Source organism: Lepisma saccharinum, chromosome 7, assembly GCF_977018435.1.
Source record: "Lepisma saccharinum chromosome 7, izLepSacc3.1, whole genome shotgun sequence".
Classification (NCBI taxonomy): domain Eukaryota; kingdom Metazoa; phylum Arthropoda; class Insecta; order Zygentoma; family Lepismatidae; genus Lepisma; species Lepisma saccharinum.
In genome coordinates this window covers 551,585-567,582 of record NC_139235.1, presented here as the reverse complement: position 1 = coordinate 567,582, position 15,998 = coordinate 551,585, and the positions used below count along the sequence as shown (strand labels likewise).

Below are 15,998 nucleotides of genomic sequence, written 5' to 3'. Positions count from 1 at the left end.
TGTGGTCTGGAAACTGCCCGCAAAGTCTTGCTTTCAGTATTTGGTGTAGAAACTGTCAAAAACAGGAATATTTTTGGATGTGCATGAAGGAGGATGTCCAGAACTGCCAGAAGCAACGGTGCAACACATTGCTGACCTCATCAAAGAAGTCGTTGCAGAGACTGTCGCAGGAGATGGGAATTTCCACAAGCACATGTCAACGAGCTGTCAAAAAAGCAAAGCTGTATGCATATCGTGTTACTGCTGTGCAACAATTGTAACGTCACCATGCTTCTCATACACGGAGGCAAATTTCATTACATTATGGCCAATAGTTTGATTTTTATAAGCAAAAATCAGGGGCTGAGAGCGAGTGAATGAATTAATTAATTGAAATTTTTGGGTGCATCGGCACTTAAGGCCATTTTGCACCCTTCAATATATTTGGAGAAATATCCTCTTACCTTGAGTGAAACACCCTGTACATACTACATTTATTAAATTCACTTTGGTGGCCACAGATTTTTCTGAAAAATTTCAGTTTTCTTCTTCCTTTAACACTCAGTATTGGGAGGCACAATTTAAAAAAAAGCTGTTTCATTAAAAAAATCACCTCTACGACAATTAGCTCTCGAACCAAGATATAAACTTCTTTTTTTTTTTTGTTACATCGTGGCTAATTTGAAAAGCACATGCATGAAAGTTACCATCCAAAGAGGCTTTCCAGGTGCTCAAGCCTCCATCGTACATTCCTTGCTAGGTTTGCTACTTTTAAACCACTGTGGCATTGTTTGTAACATGTTGTTGCTGATGTCATCTTAACCTGTGAATATTCCACAATTTCAGAGCAATCAGTGTGATGTTAGGCGATGCGTGGAAGAAACTGCCGCCACAGCAAAAGGAGGTCTACATCCTGGAGGCCAAAACTCTTGCCCAGGAACAGAAACGACTGCACCCAGACTGCTGGAAGAGAAAGCGTTCGCACTCGACGAGCTAAGTATACATTTACTCAATAAAGATAAGAGATTGTTAGAGGTTGACTGAAATTACAGCTTTATTAAACTGTGCTCAAAGTGTATGGAAGAAAGGGAAAAATGTGTCATATTCCAAAAGAATACGTCTTTAGCTGCCATATTTCAGGTGTGCATATTTTAGTAGGAATATGCACAAACTATTACTGCCCAAATTCCCTTCATTTTGTTACTCAATGACGGTATTTTATCAGAATCGTAGAAGCATAATTTATGACCTTCTTAGACTGACATTTAGACTTTGTCAGCGTTCATATTTTGTTTTTACAAAATATATAGCATGTAATTTTTTTAAAATATATGTATCATGCATGTGCCATTAATGTGGCATAGTTAAATTTTCCTGGTATCATTGTTGGTTGTACTCAGATGAACTGATGCTTAAGACGATTTTGCTTTTATGCACCTTGTCTGCGCAAAAAGAAGCTTTTAATGAATTATTATTGTAAAGAAAAGGAGTATCCTGATAATTCCTATTGTAGTAGTGTGTATCTCACGTTAATATACATTTTTTTGTATCCAAAGATTTTTTTATGTAAATGTTTGTAATAGTGAGAGGTGCTGTCCAGTTTCTTTTTTATGAAATGTATTGTTTCGAACTTTTGAGAGATTGGTTTACGAGACGTGAGTTCAATAACAAGGCAGTGTTGTGCAGTGATTGTCAGGCATTGTTATTGCATCTGGAGTTTTTTGGGGAAACAATTTGAGCTGAATGATCTCTTATTTGCCTAAACCAAGTCTTTCAAGAACATTTTTTTTAATAGTGAGAGAGAAAGTGGGAGAGAACTTTTCATGTGTGTAGTTTGTTGCATTTTTTTTATTTTTAAATGTCTTTATCGTAGTTATAGAAGGAGTATTATTAGTGTTTCAGCAGAACAAGACAGTGGTGCTTTTACTAACTATGTAAATATTGAATTTCTGCATTCTTCATTTTTTAAAGAAAAAGAAAATATTTTTCGCAATGATTGTTGATACAAAAAGCTGTGTTGATTTTTCTTCTAAGTGCCTTATTGAAATAGCTTTAGCACCACTTTATATATATTTTTAAAACGTTCTGTGTGAAGAAATTAGGTATATACATATATAGCTATTAGATATATAAAAAATATATATAGCTAGTTGTTGTAAGCATGAGTTTCTCCTTAATTTGTATACATTTATACATAAAGAACATGTGATTATTTCTCGATGCTTCATTATATGAAAAGTTGACAGTTCTATTATGTTGTACAGTTGCTATTTGTAGTAGTTGTTGCTAGAATAGAATTATTTCTAATCAAAGTAATATTACACAGTTGATGTTGACATAAAAGTCTTTTACTAGAAGTTGTTAAATGAAATTTCAATAAAATAGCTGTTTCTGTTCATAGTTAATTCATTAGATGTTTATATGGTACGAGACAGTTCTCGTGGATGGGCCTGGATAGAGAACGATGTTGAATCATTCAAAATGTGATATTTTGATTCTTGCGAATGGCAGGATTTGTGCTGCTTTACGCTCAACCCTGCCGTGGTAGCCGAGTGAATGTCCGAAAGTATCCACGGATGTGCCTTCAGTTGCAGTCTACCTAGAGTACTTATATTATGCAGAGTTGTGATACGCTGAAAAGTAATATTTTTGATTGGTGCTGAGCCGATACCGGTGGCATGGGTATCAGAATGTACCAGTTGGAATTTATGTACTGACACCTTTCCAGCTGCTTTTATCTTTCACAATATTGGCAACAATGCCACGCAATACTTTCATGGAGTTCAGTTATCTTGTAAATTCAACAAAGTTCGAATTTTCTTTATATTTTGCAGAAAATTGGTTGTTGGGTGACATAACACATATTTTAATATTACTTTTGCACAAATTTTTGAGGAAAGAACTTTATCCCAGAATTTCTAATGTGTAGGGATGGGCCGATATAAAATTTAACGATACAAATAACTAGGGATGTCGAGTTCTCATTTTATTTTTTCCCTAAATTTCGATGTTATTTTTTACTGCAATTCGGTGTTATTTTTAGCAGTTTAGGGCACAATTCGGTGTTATTAATTTAAAATCTGCGTTATTTTTACATGCGTTTTTGCTGTTACATCTATGCTTAAGATTTTCACACTGCATTAGTTCTTGAAAATTGAGACAAATTTTAGTTTTAATGACAAAAAAATAAATTTATAACATACCTTTGTGGGAAATTAAGCAAATTTCTTCCATTTGGAAAACTACACTGCTGTTTGTGAAAATTGCAACACCAAGAAGGATACATGTGATTGAAATGAACTTTATACCACAGATTAGGTACGTGCCAATACACAAATGATTAGGATTACAGAACTATACATGATCTCTGACCTCGATCATTCAGTATGGTGTGAAGCCCCCACGTGTTGCAAACAGAGCCTCTACACGTCGTGGCATGGAATCAAAGAGGGCCTGGATATGTTCCTGGGGAATCTCCCTCCATGCAGCTTGTATGCGAGTCCACAAAGCATCAACGGTGATTGCTGGAGGACCGTGACAAACAAGTTGCCGACCAACTTGTCGATGTTCGTGGATGACATGTCAGGCAAACGTGCAGGCCAGGGAAGCAGTGGTACCAGTTATTCTTCGAAGATGGCTTGCACGTTCCTCACCACATGTGGCCGGATGCTGAAATATGGCATGTGGAGTTGCCTGAAGGAGGGGCAGTACCTCGTGCCCCAAAACCTCTCTGATGGAGCAGTTGCTGTTCAGATTGCCTTCAATACGTAGGAGGCGAGATCGTATGTTGTATCCAATGGTGCCCCAAACCACCACACTTGAAGTTTGTCCACTACGCCGCTCTACAATGCAGGCTGCCAGATTGCATTCACCACGGTAGTGTCTAACACGTATGCGGCCATCACTGTAGGACAAGTTGAAACGGGACTCGTCCGAAAACACATTTAGCCACTCAGCATGCCAGCAACGGCGTTTCAATGCCCATTGCAGTCTGAGCTGTTTGTGGTTTCTGGACAATGGAAGCCGACGATGCATGCCACCAGTCCAGCCTGCAGCAGACGGCGTCGAACCATCGATGCAGACAGGTCCACAGCCGTTGCAGTGCTCCAGCATCAAGCCAACACCGTGGAAAGAAGCTGTACGGTCCATTACAGCCATGCGGACAAGATGGCGGTCATCCCGTGATGTGGTCACATTGCGCTGTCCAGTACCTGCCCGTCGCTGTGTACGACCCTCTTATATCCACTGGTTCCACACACGCATCACTGTTGTAGCAGCATGCCCTGTACGAGCCGAAATGTCACGGTATGACAAACTCGCTTCACGGAGACCGATCTTTTTGCCCCGTTCGTACTCACCCACATGCTGATATTGCACCCTTTGACGTCGACGAGGCATATCAGCACTTACTTTCACATTTCCACTTCGTTTGACAGCTCTTCACTGACTGAGCTTGCCGTAACACTGACCTTTCCGGTCACACAAGAGAGGGTGCTGCAATCCTAATCACACTGTTCTACACATCCTCAGAGTTTGGATTCATTTGGGCCATTTTTTCTGGGTGTTGCAATTTTCACAAAGATCAGTGTCCTAACAATGTCAAAAAAAATACCTCTGCTGCCTGAAAACACTGTTTTGTGTACACACACATACCTGCCCCCTAAACCCCTCCCCTGCAACACAATAGGTGCTTCTCCCTAAAAATTCTCCCGTTCCTACGAAACTTCCCTTTTGGGAAGATCCCCCAGCAAATTCCTTTTCAGGACGAGGTTAAACACTGTCAGTCATATCTGTGCCAATTTGCAATAAATGAAACGTGACAATCTCTTTTGAATCGAAGTTGCACCAGTTAAACTAGAAATGACTGATGTAATTGTGCTTTAGGTAGTTACTTTTGAACAGAATGAATGTTTTTCCCAGTTTATATTGCATATTTCGTGGCATTTTTTCGCGTTAAAGTGGAAAATCCGGTATTATTCTGAAAAATGGCATAATTCGCGTTATTTCACGATTCTGAAACACCGAAAACTTGCATCCTTACGTAGCCACATTTTAAACACTTTATTTTGCTTCATCTACGATGTTATCGTTAAAATGAAAACTTCACGTCCCTACCAATAACTGATATACCAATGATCTGAAATAAAATTCCAAATGGTCCTTCAAAGAAAGTCGCATATTTAGACATTCACTTTTTTAAAAAGTAGGGCATGGAGATTTGTCAAAAATTATAACAAACAGGCAGAATTTTGCACTAAATAATAAAAGATTTACAGATATATCAGATCAGTAAATTAATTGATAATTTGTCCGATACACCGATATGCCTATATCGGCCAATACCGAAAGATTACTGATTAATTTGTCCCACCCCTAATAATTAATTTACAGTATTTCAAATGTAAAGCAATATGTATGTCTACTTTCAACAAATAACTACCTAATGTAACTATGAAAGTATATATATATTTTAATCTGCTTTGTCACACACCGCAAGGAAACAAGAAAGAAATCATCCAACTCAGAACAGAGAATGTTTCCAGAAATGAAGGCAATCAAAAACTGTATCGGCGTATAACACACACCCTGTTTTTCAGACGTATTTTTAAAGGAAAAAAGTGCATCTTACACGCTGGGAAATATGGTAATTCTTGAATATTTTAAAGTAAAATTGAAGCATGGGAATGGAATATTTACGCACTTACATTAGTATTTTGACCAACTTTTAATTATTACAATTTTCAAGCATTGCTATTGGTATGAATCTGTAATAGTATTGTTATCGGCTCAGTCCCAATTCTGATTAAAATGGAACACAGAAAATAAGCTTTGAACTTATGTCATTTGATAGCTCTTCTGTATTTCCTAAGGCTAGCAGTACGAGCTTGCAGATTTATGTTTTGTTATCTACTGTCCTCATTGTCTAATTGAGATGATCTGCTAATGCCAGTCAATTTTTGCTTGAGAACAAGGTGGAATAATCACAGGCGTGTCCATCAGTTGTTTAGAAACTAGTGTTAATTCTTTCCATTGTAGGCAGAATCTTGTTTTTCATCCAGTTAACAAGAAACCACTTCTGAAGTGCCTCAAATTCTTTGGTAGGTGTGGGCACACGTACAATATTAAACATGGAGAGATGCACGAGCTTGAACACTACAAGTGAAAATTTGTTTATTTTTACCTGTGGAACGTACAAATCTTTTGGGTATGTGCATCCCGCATCATGCCCTTGCAGTATAAAGTTGATAAAAAATGCAATTTTAGCCCAAACCTCATAGTCAAGTGTGACAATGTGTTGCAAAAAAATCAAAATTTTAGTTGAAATTAACTCAACTTTGGGTTCACCTTTGATATGTAACATGTCACTTTGATGCTGTTGTCATGAAACTTCCTTGAAATAAAACTTTTATTGTAGTAGGCATATTTATCATACCCTTCTCTGACCTGTGTGAAAGCATGGAATATTTGAAAGTTTTGTTTATTTTTTTAGAAACACCACATTTTGTTCCGTACCAATTTTTTGCTTACGTTTCTGATAATCTTCACTTTATGTTTCTCGTTAACCAATGACCATTCACTACCAGTGACGAATCCTGTGTTATTCCACCTTGATGGCACTTGCAGTTATAAAGCACTGGGACAAGTAGTACATTGCAAATTACTTAGCTCGGCCTATGTGGAGTCTCACTCATCACACGGAAGATAAATACTTTTGTGTTCTGATGTCAGTGTGGAATGTATTTGTTGTTAGGTTTTTTAGGATCAGTTTTCTTAGCATAAATACACTGCAATTTTTCAGGGCCTCACTGGGGCGTGTATTATTTATGCTAGGAAAGGACCAACATAAAATTTTCTGATACCGATAAATGATCTGATATAAAATTCCAAATGGTCCTCGAAGAACCTGAATAGTTCACTAGCCTCGTTGATAAATGTGTGTGACTGCAGTGCAAGAGAGGTTGCATATTTAGACATTTTTACTTTTTTAAAAAGTAGAGCATGGAGCTTATTCATGAAAATTATAACAAAATGGCATAATTTTGCACTAAATTATAAGATATTTATAGACATATTGGATCGGTAAAACAATTGGTAATTTTACTGATATGCCCATATCGGCCGATACTGATACAGTACCGATTAATCTGCCCCATCCCTACTAAGAGAACTAAAGCTAACCTGCACTGACGTCAAAACACGAAGGTGTTTATATTTTGTGCGATAAGCGAGACCTGCCTATGTGCTGAAAAAGACCAAATGGCCTAATTGATTCTCCTGAAAAGCAAGTTCCTTTCCGACGAAACCATGTTATATTGAAATATAGTAAATTTTATATACATAGCATAATTTAATGAAACAAACTAAAAAAAAAGCTTGTATCTAGTTAGAAATCTATATGTTAAATTTTAGTTGGATTATATTTTATCTTCTTCTTCATAAAGCTTTGTGTAATTTAAGTGTTCATACTATGACACGGAATCCTTGAAATGAAATAAGTGGTTAGAGAAATGTGGAGATAATTGTTTTTATACGCTGCCTGAAAGTTGTTCTTAATAATAAAGAAGTTGTTTTAACATTATTTTATTGAGATAAATTAAATTTTTGCCACCAAGTTATTATGTATGTAAACTTTTTCTCTTTGCATTAGGTGTAAAATGAATTGTTGATCCCTCTAGCTTATATGTAGAATGAATCTTTTTTGCTGACTTGTTTTATTACATTGTTTACGATGTAATGTGGATTATTTCACATCATCATTTACTTGCTTCTTATTAGGTTAATTTTAAGCATATACATTTTTGACTATCCACTATCTCGTTAACCTTAGCAATTACTTTTTCAATATTACATGTGGAAATGACTGCAAAGAAATTATTATGTAGTTAGAAAAATTACATAATCAATATTGTGAATATTATTTAAATGAATATTGCAATATTTTAGTTTAACTTTAAAATAGACGAATGAAGTAAGGCTGCAATAACGTTTCGTACTTATTCACACAACTGATTGGTACAGTGAAAATATATACCATAAGATATTTTGTGGTACTTATCTATATTCATGGATTTATTTGTCTCCGGATACCAGCAGCTTTTGTAATATTGTTAAAAAACAATTTTTCTGATTTTTATCTGTAGGAAAATTTAAGTTGGTGATATTTTTGCCATTTAAGCAAGAAATATTTGACTAGCAGTAGTAGAAAATATTGATACGGGATGACAATTTCAAAGTGCCCAAAGGTAATTCAATATTTTTGACCTGCTATTGTATGTAGTGGTCTCCAAAGTCTTCAGTTATTTGTGGAAAAGTGTAAAGCAATGAGAAGTTAATCTTGCTATGATTGTAGGTTTTTTCCAGTGTCGCACTGTACTTAGAAAAAAGGTTTGAGGCTTGACTGAAACCTTCTACTGGTTTTGAAAGTTACATGCTAATGTTCCTAATTCTGGTTACAAAATTAAATCTATCTATAATGAATTATTCATGAGCATCTATGCACGTATTGTTGCCTAGATATTTCATAAAAGTTCCATGGCATTGTAAGCTTATTTTTCTATTATGAATATTGAGGAGACGAGTGAATAAAACACGATGCTTAGTAACAATTAGGTCTGAAATATATGAATTTTTGCCAAAACTGACACTAATGCAGTGGACTCTTTCTAATTCGAAAGTGGATAATTTGAGTTATTTGGTAATTCAAACAAAACTTATTCCCCTGAAACCATTGTTAAAAATTCTTATGTAATTTGAATTTTTAAACCTTTTATTTGGATAATTCGAAGGCAGCTATCTAGAGACAGCCATAGGGAAGAGAAAGTTTATGTTTCCTGTTAAGCAGTCTCCACCCTCTCAATAACATGGGACTGCCCACCCCGTAGAAATCGTTCTCTATTGGGGGTTCAAGGAGAAGGATTTCTGTAAGTCTTATCTACCCTCATTTGTCAGTTGTGATTCGTCAGGATACGTTGTTCACAATGTCGAAGCATGGTGCTTATACTTGGTTAACATTAGAGAAGAAAGTAGAAGTTCTAAGCGAAATAGAAAAGAAGAGGTGTCAGGAATATTGTTACACGTGCATGTGATTTTGTGTGTTAATACAGGATACTCATGTCGATTAGATTCCAAAACTTGGGGGCTAGGACAGTTACTTTCTTTTGGTAGATAAGGTTTAGTGTAGTGGGGGGTGCAACTGTCTCCCCTAATAGCTGCCACTGCTGGTAACTTCATTGCTATTGCGAGAGAAATTGTTTTTGGCTTGCACTGTAGAACCTTGCACAAAATACGGCAATTTTTACAGTAAAGCCCACTACATGTTCATTTTTTTGGTTAATACTTCAGTACAGTAGTTTTATTTTCTTTAATAATGTATGTTTTTGTTAATTCAAATTTCTTTCTTTTCCCTTGGAGTTTGAATTAAAAAGGGTCCACTTATATCATTAAAATTATTGGCAATATTATCAATATGCCAATTAATTTGACCCATTTCTATGAAGAATGAAAAATGTCTATATTTTTTTCCAGAATTAGAAACGTTAGTGTGTCTTTGACATAAGATAAATTTGTTAGAAATAAATTACATATGTATCTACATTTTTCTTTGTTTAATTCATATTTTTGGCACACACATTTTTCTTTCTCTACACAATATTTCAAAAGTTTCCATCAGATTTAAAATACTGTGTACAAACACAGTACCTTGGACCAATTAAATAAAGTAAGTGTGAGATACATTATTTATCGTAAATAATTATGCAATAATTTTTGCTAAAGGTGTCATCTTGTAGACTTCTGTGAATTAAATTTAAATGGTTGGTAACATATGCATATATTACGGTGACAATCTAGCAACACTAATTGTTCTAGAGCAATTTTAACTTGTAACTTTATGAATGCTTATATTTTTGCATGACATCCGTACTAGTGCTTTTATGTAAATTGTATAACTGGAAACGATTGCGATGAAAGTATAGTTTAACGAACTGCCTCATACTATTAAAGGAAAAAAAACAGAGCACTGCATATCAGACCACTCTTGACTGTGATAATCAGTAGCTTTTTTTTTACGTGAGCATATGTGGCTTCCATTCATAACATGATTGATCTCAAAGCATTTCTATCAAAACTGCATGGAAGTCTGTAAACAACCTGCTATTCAAGTTGTACATTTTTTTAGGTATTAGTTGTTATTGTTTGATGGCTTTGTATGCATTTTTTTCTTAATTGATCTCATGCAGTGGTAGACGTGTACGTTAGTGAGCCAGAGTTTATAAATACTTTCTCCTTGATTGCAGTGAATTTCCGATTTTTGGTAACTTGAGCCATTAAAAAAGTGCCTGTTGAGAATTATGGCAAATTATCAAAATAAACAAGAGATTATGACATTTTTTGGATGTGCCAAATTCAATCTTTTATTTTCACTTTGTGGAAACTCAGCTGTGCCTACTTGTAGCAATAACCTGTAATTGAAGTAATCGCGTAACAGCCCTCTTTTGGTAGCTGATAAATTTTCTGCTTATTTTATCTTCTGTGTGTTGCAACACTTTATTTTTAAATAAATAATTCAAGTGTCTTGAAGCTTTTGTGGCAACAAATCATGCGATGTTCTACATGCGCTCATGGTCATTATACCAGGAAGTTCCTCCATAACTTGATGATTTTTATCATCATACTCCATAACTTGATGATTTTTATCATCATACTCTGCTGTCCTTTTAGTACTAGATCCAGCCTATACCCATGGAAATTTCGAGGTTCAGAGAGTGTCTCTACAGACATCTTGATTTTGGTGGGACTTTTAGCAATTTTGCACAATTAGTCTAATTTGCATTTTGATTTAGTTTAGGTCTCTGGGGTGAAAGAATCTGGAAAAAGCTATCTAATTTTTATTTGGAAAAATCGATTTGCCATATTTAAAAAGTGATGGATTCGCATGGGAAGTTTTACTTATAATTTTGATCCAGCTGGTCTCAGGGCTTAAGTTTTTGTGGACAGTAAAGTGGAAAAGGGTATTCAATTTTGGCTCGAAGTAAAGTATACACCATTTTATTAAAACATGCAATAGGAAAATGGCAAATTTACAAAAGATGTCGAACTTTTGATCCAGTTGGTCTAAAATTTCAAATTTGAGGTATAAAAAATCAAGGTTTCAAAAGTCAATAAATCTGACAAAGAAAATATCAGATTTTCATTTTGGAACTAATTTCATGAAAATAAGAATAAATCATATTTTGTCAAGAACTGAATCCAATGTCATGAATGTGGATTTTTAAGGATGATCAGTCTGCAAAAAAAATTTATCAGAAGTGTCATTATTTCATTCATCTGACAACATTTCAAAATACGATGAAAATATTATTTTGGGCTATCGACCAGGTGAGTTGTGGAAATGATTCCAAGCTTTCGAGAGATAATGTCACTCTCACTTCTACCCTGATGATGAGAGTGACGTTAGCTCTCGAAAGCTTGGAATCGTTTCCACAACTCACCTGGTCGATAGCCCGAGAGAATTTGTTCATCATTCGTCGCCAGGAAAGCTTCAAGTCTTACTTCAAAATATGTTCTTGTATTAATTGTGGAAAAACTCCCTCCCCAGATAGTAATGATTATGCAACAATTACAGGTTAAATGTAGAATTTTTTTGCACAGTCTGGTATGACATTTCAAAATGATCTTGGCTTGTACTAGAGAAATATTTAGCACTTTTTATGTAGGGATTTTAATTTGGCACATATGCATTCGTGCATTTATCATATTATTTCTTCATCTGTTGTGTTCTAGGACAGTAAATCTATTTTAAAAAAGAAAACAGCAATAATCATAGAAAGTTACTTTGAAAGTTTTAATTTCATTTTTGTGCATGTAGTGCTGTGTGCTTCTCTTTGTTAAAAAGTATGTATAATCCATATGATTTTTTCTTTGAACAATTGTTAATATAAACATCATTAATGTATCATTAGGTTTTTGATTCTATATGTGGAAAGTAACTGTACGTTGGGAAGCAATATTTGGACGAGTTGCTCAAAATGTATTCTGCTGAAATGTACATATTGTAGAGTCCCTGTATTCACTATGTTGCAAGAACAAAATTTATGTAATATTTAGGGTGATTTAAAAGTTTTGGCACCATAGGATTACTCAGTGCAGCTTGTGAAAAATGGAAAGGGGCGAAAGTTAACTTTAGATTGAAAACCACATGTTTGCAACAACTTCCCATTTTCAGCTAACTGCACTAATAACGGAGTTGTCCTATGTTGCCGGACTTTGGAATCACTATGTATGCTAGAACAAATACCATAATATGCAAAAATTATCCAGATTGCATTTCTGTTCAACTTATGATTTAGAATTGTAAAAATGTCTCGAAAATTACTCTTTGAGTTTTGTTGCCACAACAACATAAATCTCCTGTTTTAATTTCTGAAAAAGATCTCGGCAATATTGAATCATAATTGATGGGCTGATTTTTATCAACATATATATATATATTTTTTCAAAAAATGACTAAGCAAAATTGAGCTTATAGAATTGCAAAAGTAGTACGATATGGCAACAATGTCAAATGCATCTACACAAAGATTGTTCTGTAACTGCTTTGTAGGTTTTGGGTTCACTTTTTTTTTTTTTTTTTGCTGAGAGCTACTGAGGTGTGCCATCATAGCTGGTGTATAGTTGTGTCAGTAACAATATGCAGATATGGTGCATGTGTCCGTTATTGATGTTTGATCCATACGGAAAGTGCATGTGCTTCTTTGGTTTTAGTGTCCGTGAGGGAGATCCACAGAGACAAACTTAAGCACTTCTTTGATTATGTGGTTGTTGTATTTGATGTGTTCAGCAAGTCCAGTGGTAAGTTAAAATGTAAAGTTTCCTGTGCTAATAGCACCGTGCCACGAGGGCACAATTAGGGGATTTGCAATTAGGCCCCACACATTCTCAATCTTTTACCCCCAGATACTCATTGATTTGAGCCTGGGTGAGCCCCAGGGCCATTTTATGCAGGACAAGGCTGGAAAAATTCCAACCTCAGATCACCCACCTACCTTGGGAATCGAACCCGGGCCTCTCACGTGGAAGTCAGATTTCCTAACGACTAGACCGCTGCAGCTCATTGCAAGTCCATTGGTGGGATCGGTTATCATTAGGGAAAGGATTTTAAGGTGCAAAATTATGGTCGGGAAAGGGAAGAAGGAGGTTCTGAAAATGTTTTCAAAAAGGTTGCTGATAAAATGCTTTTATTCAATGCTCTCTTCTTCTGCACCTTCTGTATATAATGCGCACGGACCGCATAGAGAACTGTGATTCTGTCGAATAGGTTTTGTTGAAGTTTGTGTTTTCTCTCGCGGGTTTTGCTGCATTATCTTGGGAACTATTGGAGCTGCAATGATTATATTATACCATTTTGTAGCTCTCGTTCTGCTCTACAAAATGAGACTATAGGATTTTATGTAGCTGCTCAAGAAGAAGGAAAATCATTAACTTTTCTTTCGAATTTTTTAACAATACATGAAAGAAAAGGAAGGAAAAAGGTGCTGAAGCATCAAAGAGTGGGAAAAAGGGAATAAATGTGTAAATCTTACGAAAAGGTGCAACAAAGTTTGTTCATTTTACTTCATAACATGACCTTAAATACATATCTCAAATGATCTGTATGAAAACAGATATATTTTTGGAAAGCTGCTGCACCTTAAAATAGTCCGTTCCCTAGTTATCATAATTAACTTTTTGGAGAAATGAAATATCGCTAATGTAGAAGCGTGCCATATTTGGATACTGTTACAACCGATATTAACTACTAGGTAAGCTGGTGACACGAGTGGTGATCAGTAAAAAGATGGGAACCAGAAGCCGGTCAAACAGTGAAGCAACAAGTTCCTCGAAATTATGGCCAAGCGCAGAGCATTTTCTTACAGACTGCAATCTCACGCTTTGTTTCCCCTACACCAGAATTCCTTGCAGGATTTTCTGAAGATCTGGTAGCCCTAAACATGTAATTTTTTCCAAGCATACATTCATTAATACCACAGAAGCAGCATTGTTTTTATATACAAATCAAAATTCACAAAATGAATTCTCTGGTAATGTGGACAGTTGCAAAGAATTTTAATCAGTATTTGTTATCTAAAGAAAATACATTCTCCAAAGCATTGGTGCCGAGACCAGTGCTTGAAGTTGAGTGAAAGAGGCGATGCAGCGAGATCCTATCCTCCCTCAGCTAGAATAATCTGCATAGACATCCCCTCACCTACTGCAACGTCTCGATATTGATCAGTACAAATATCCCCCTAACTTGAACAAGCATCCTCCCAGTTAGAAACTTCCGCTTTGAGCACTGGCCGAGACAAGAACCTTAACAATGCTTAAAGAAGAATTGATTAGGAGCGAGCAACAGAGACGAACGCAGGGAACAAACTGATGCACACAGCAACACCACCAATTCCACATTCTATTATCCCTCATGCTAAAAATTTATAGCGTGGCAACTAGGTACTCCTAATTTCACACGAGAGATACGGCTTGCTCTAACAGGCAGAAAATAATCTTGCATTCAAACTCTCTGGCAGCTATACCTTGTCCCAACTATCTCTGGAGCAAGGCTGCGTATAGCGGCAGAAAAGTGGGAGAGGCAGAGCGAAGCAGTATATGCTGCTGCAAAGGCTTTTAACTGCACTTGCTTTCCCCCACTCGACGCAATTCTGTTCCTCTCTCGTGTTCATTAGTAAGGCCATCTTGTGACACTAGTTGCACAGAAACTTGTTTTCATTTGCATGCTCCAGTGATAGCTGGGACAGTGTGTATGTTATCTCTTTGAGTAAAAATATTTCACGTAGCTGATGTTTTCTCATGCACACAGACATAAAAAAAAATACCATCATTTTTTAGAATATTCCACAGTGATCTGAATTCTCTGTTTCAGAGCGTTCTAATTATTTGTTCCCCATTTCAAGTCTGCTTTAGTCATGGAATAAATCATCTCAATTCTCTAAACTAGAAGAATGCATGCGTATAATAAGAAGCATGTACCTCAGGGTAGCAATTTATCACAAGTAGTAACCAGATCTCAGCTAATACTGTGCTTTCCAGCCTCTACATACCGTAATTGTTTTATTAGTGTGTTTACTGGAGGCTGCTATGATTATTAAGCACAATTGTTTTGTACATTTCCTTCTTCTTAAGTGCAACAGTTCATAAAAGTATGTTGATGAAAGAATTATTAACATTTTATACATGTAGGCTACACTTTCTTTTTTGTAATATGTTTGTTATATGCATCATGATGTTTTTTTTTAAAGTTGTGTATCATTCAATAGATATATTTGAGCTTGCTATTTCTGTAAAACAAAAGTGTTTATAATGGAATAATAAAACATAATGTTCAATACACATGCTTTGTTTTTTCATTAGTTTTCCTTCATTGGTCCTTAATTTTTTTTCTACACCTCTAAGAATGTATATTCTGTGCACAAGAGTGTGAAATGCCTGTGGCATTAGTTTCATGCTGTTACTACGAAGACCCTCATAGTTTGATGTGAGAAGACGAGGGGTTTAGCAGAGTATTTCCCACTTTCAGTGCTTTGCAGTCATCCTTTCTTCTTTGTCCTGATAAACCCAGCAGTAAAATTTCAAGTCAGTCAAACAATAAATCCAATCCCTGATCACATGCAAAATAACAGTATTGAAGTATTTTAACCTGCACAAATTGATTTTTAGTAGTATTATTAAGACAAAGTATTAAGGAAATATACATTTAAATTCAAAGTTTTCCCATTTTGTTTGAGCTGACTATCATTCATGATTCGTATCTGTTTAACCCTCCGTCATCCGCATCCTCAAAGTAGCACAAATGTCCCGGGTGCGGCACTCAGTGCTGCCCATTAAAACGAACGTTATTTACATTAATTATTGATGCAAATCGATGTTACTTACTGGAAATAAGACGAAATATACGTGAACGCAAACGTGTCCATTTCGGATATTCTTATTAGTTATTAAAATAAATTAAAAGAAATGAAAGTGTC

At 35.7% G+C, this 15,998-nt stretch overlaps 1 protein-coding gene across 1 annotated transcript in view; it reads left to right on the top strand.

Moving 5' to 3' along the window:
* Positions 1 to 15,332, top strand: part of LOC145989674 (HMG box-containing protein 1-like) — a 34,493-nt gene extending 19,161 nt beyond the window's left edge. The window contains exon 7 of the mRNA XM_083124883.1: positions 826 to 15,332. Coding sequence (XP_082981009.1) covers positions 826 to 976 — 151 coding nt within the window. The 3' untranslated portion in view covers positions 977 to 15,332. The remainder of the gene's footprint in view (positions 1 to 825) is intronic.
* Positions 15,333 to 15,998: the final 666 nt, after the last annotated feature.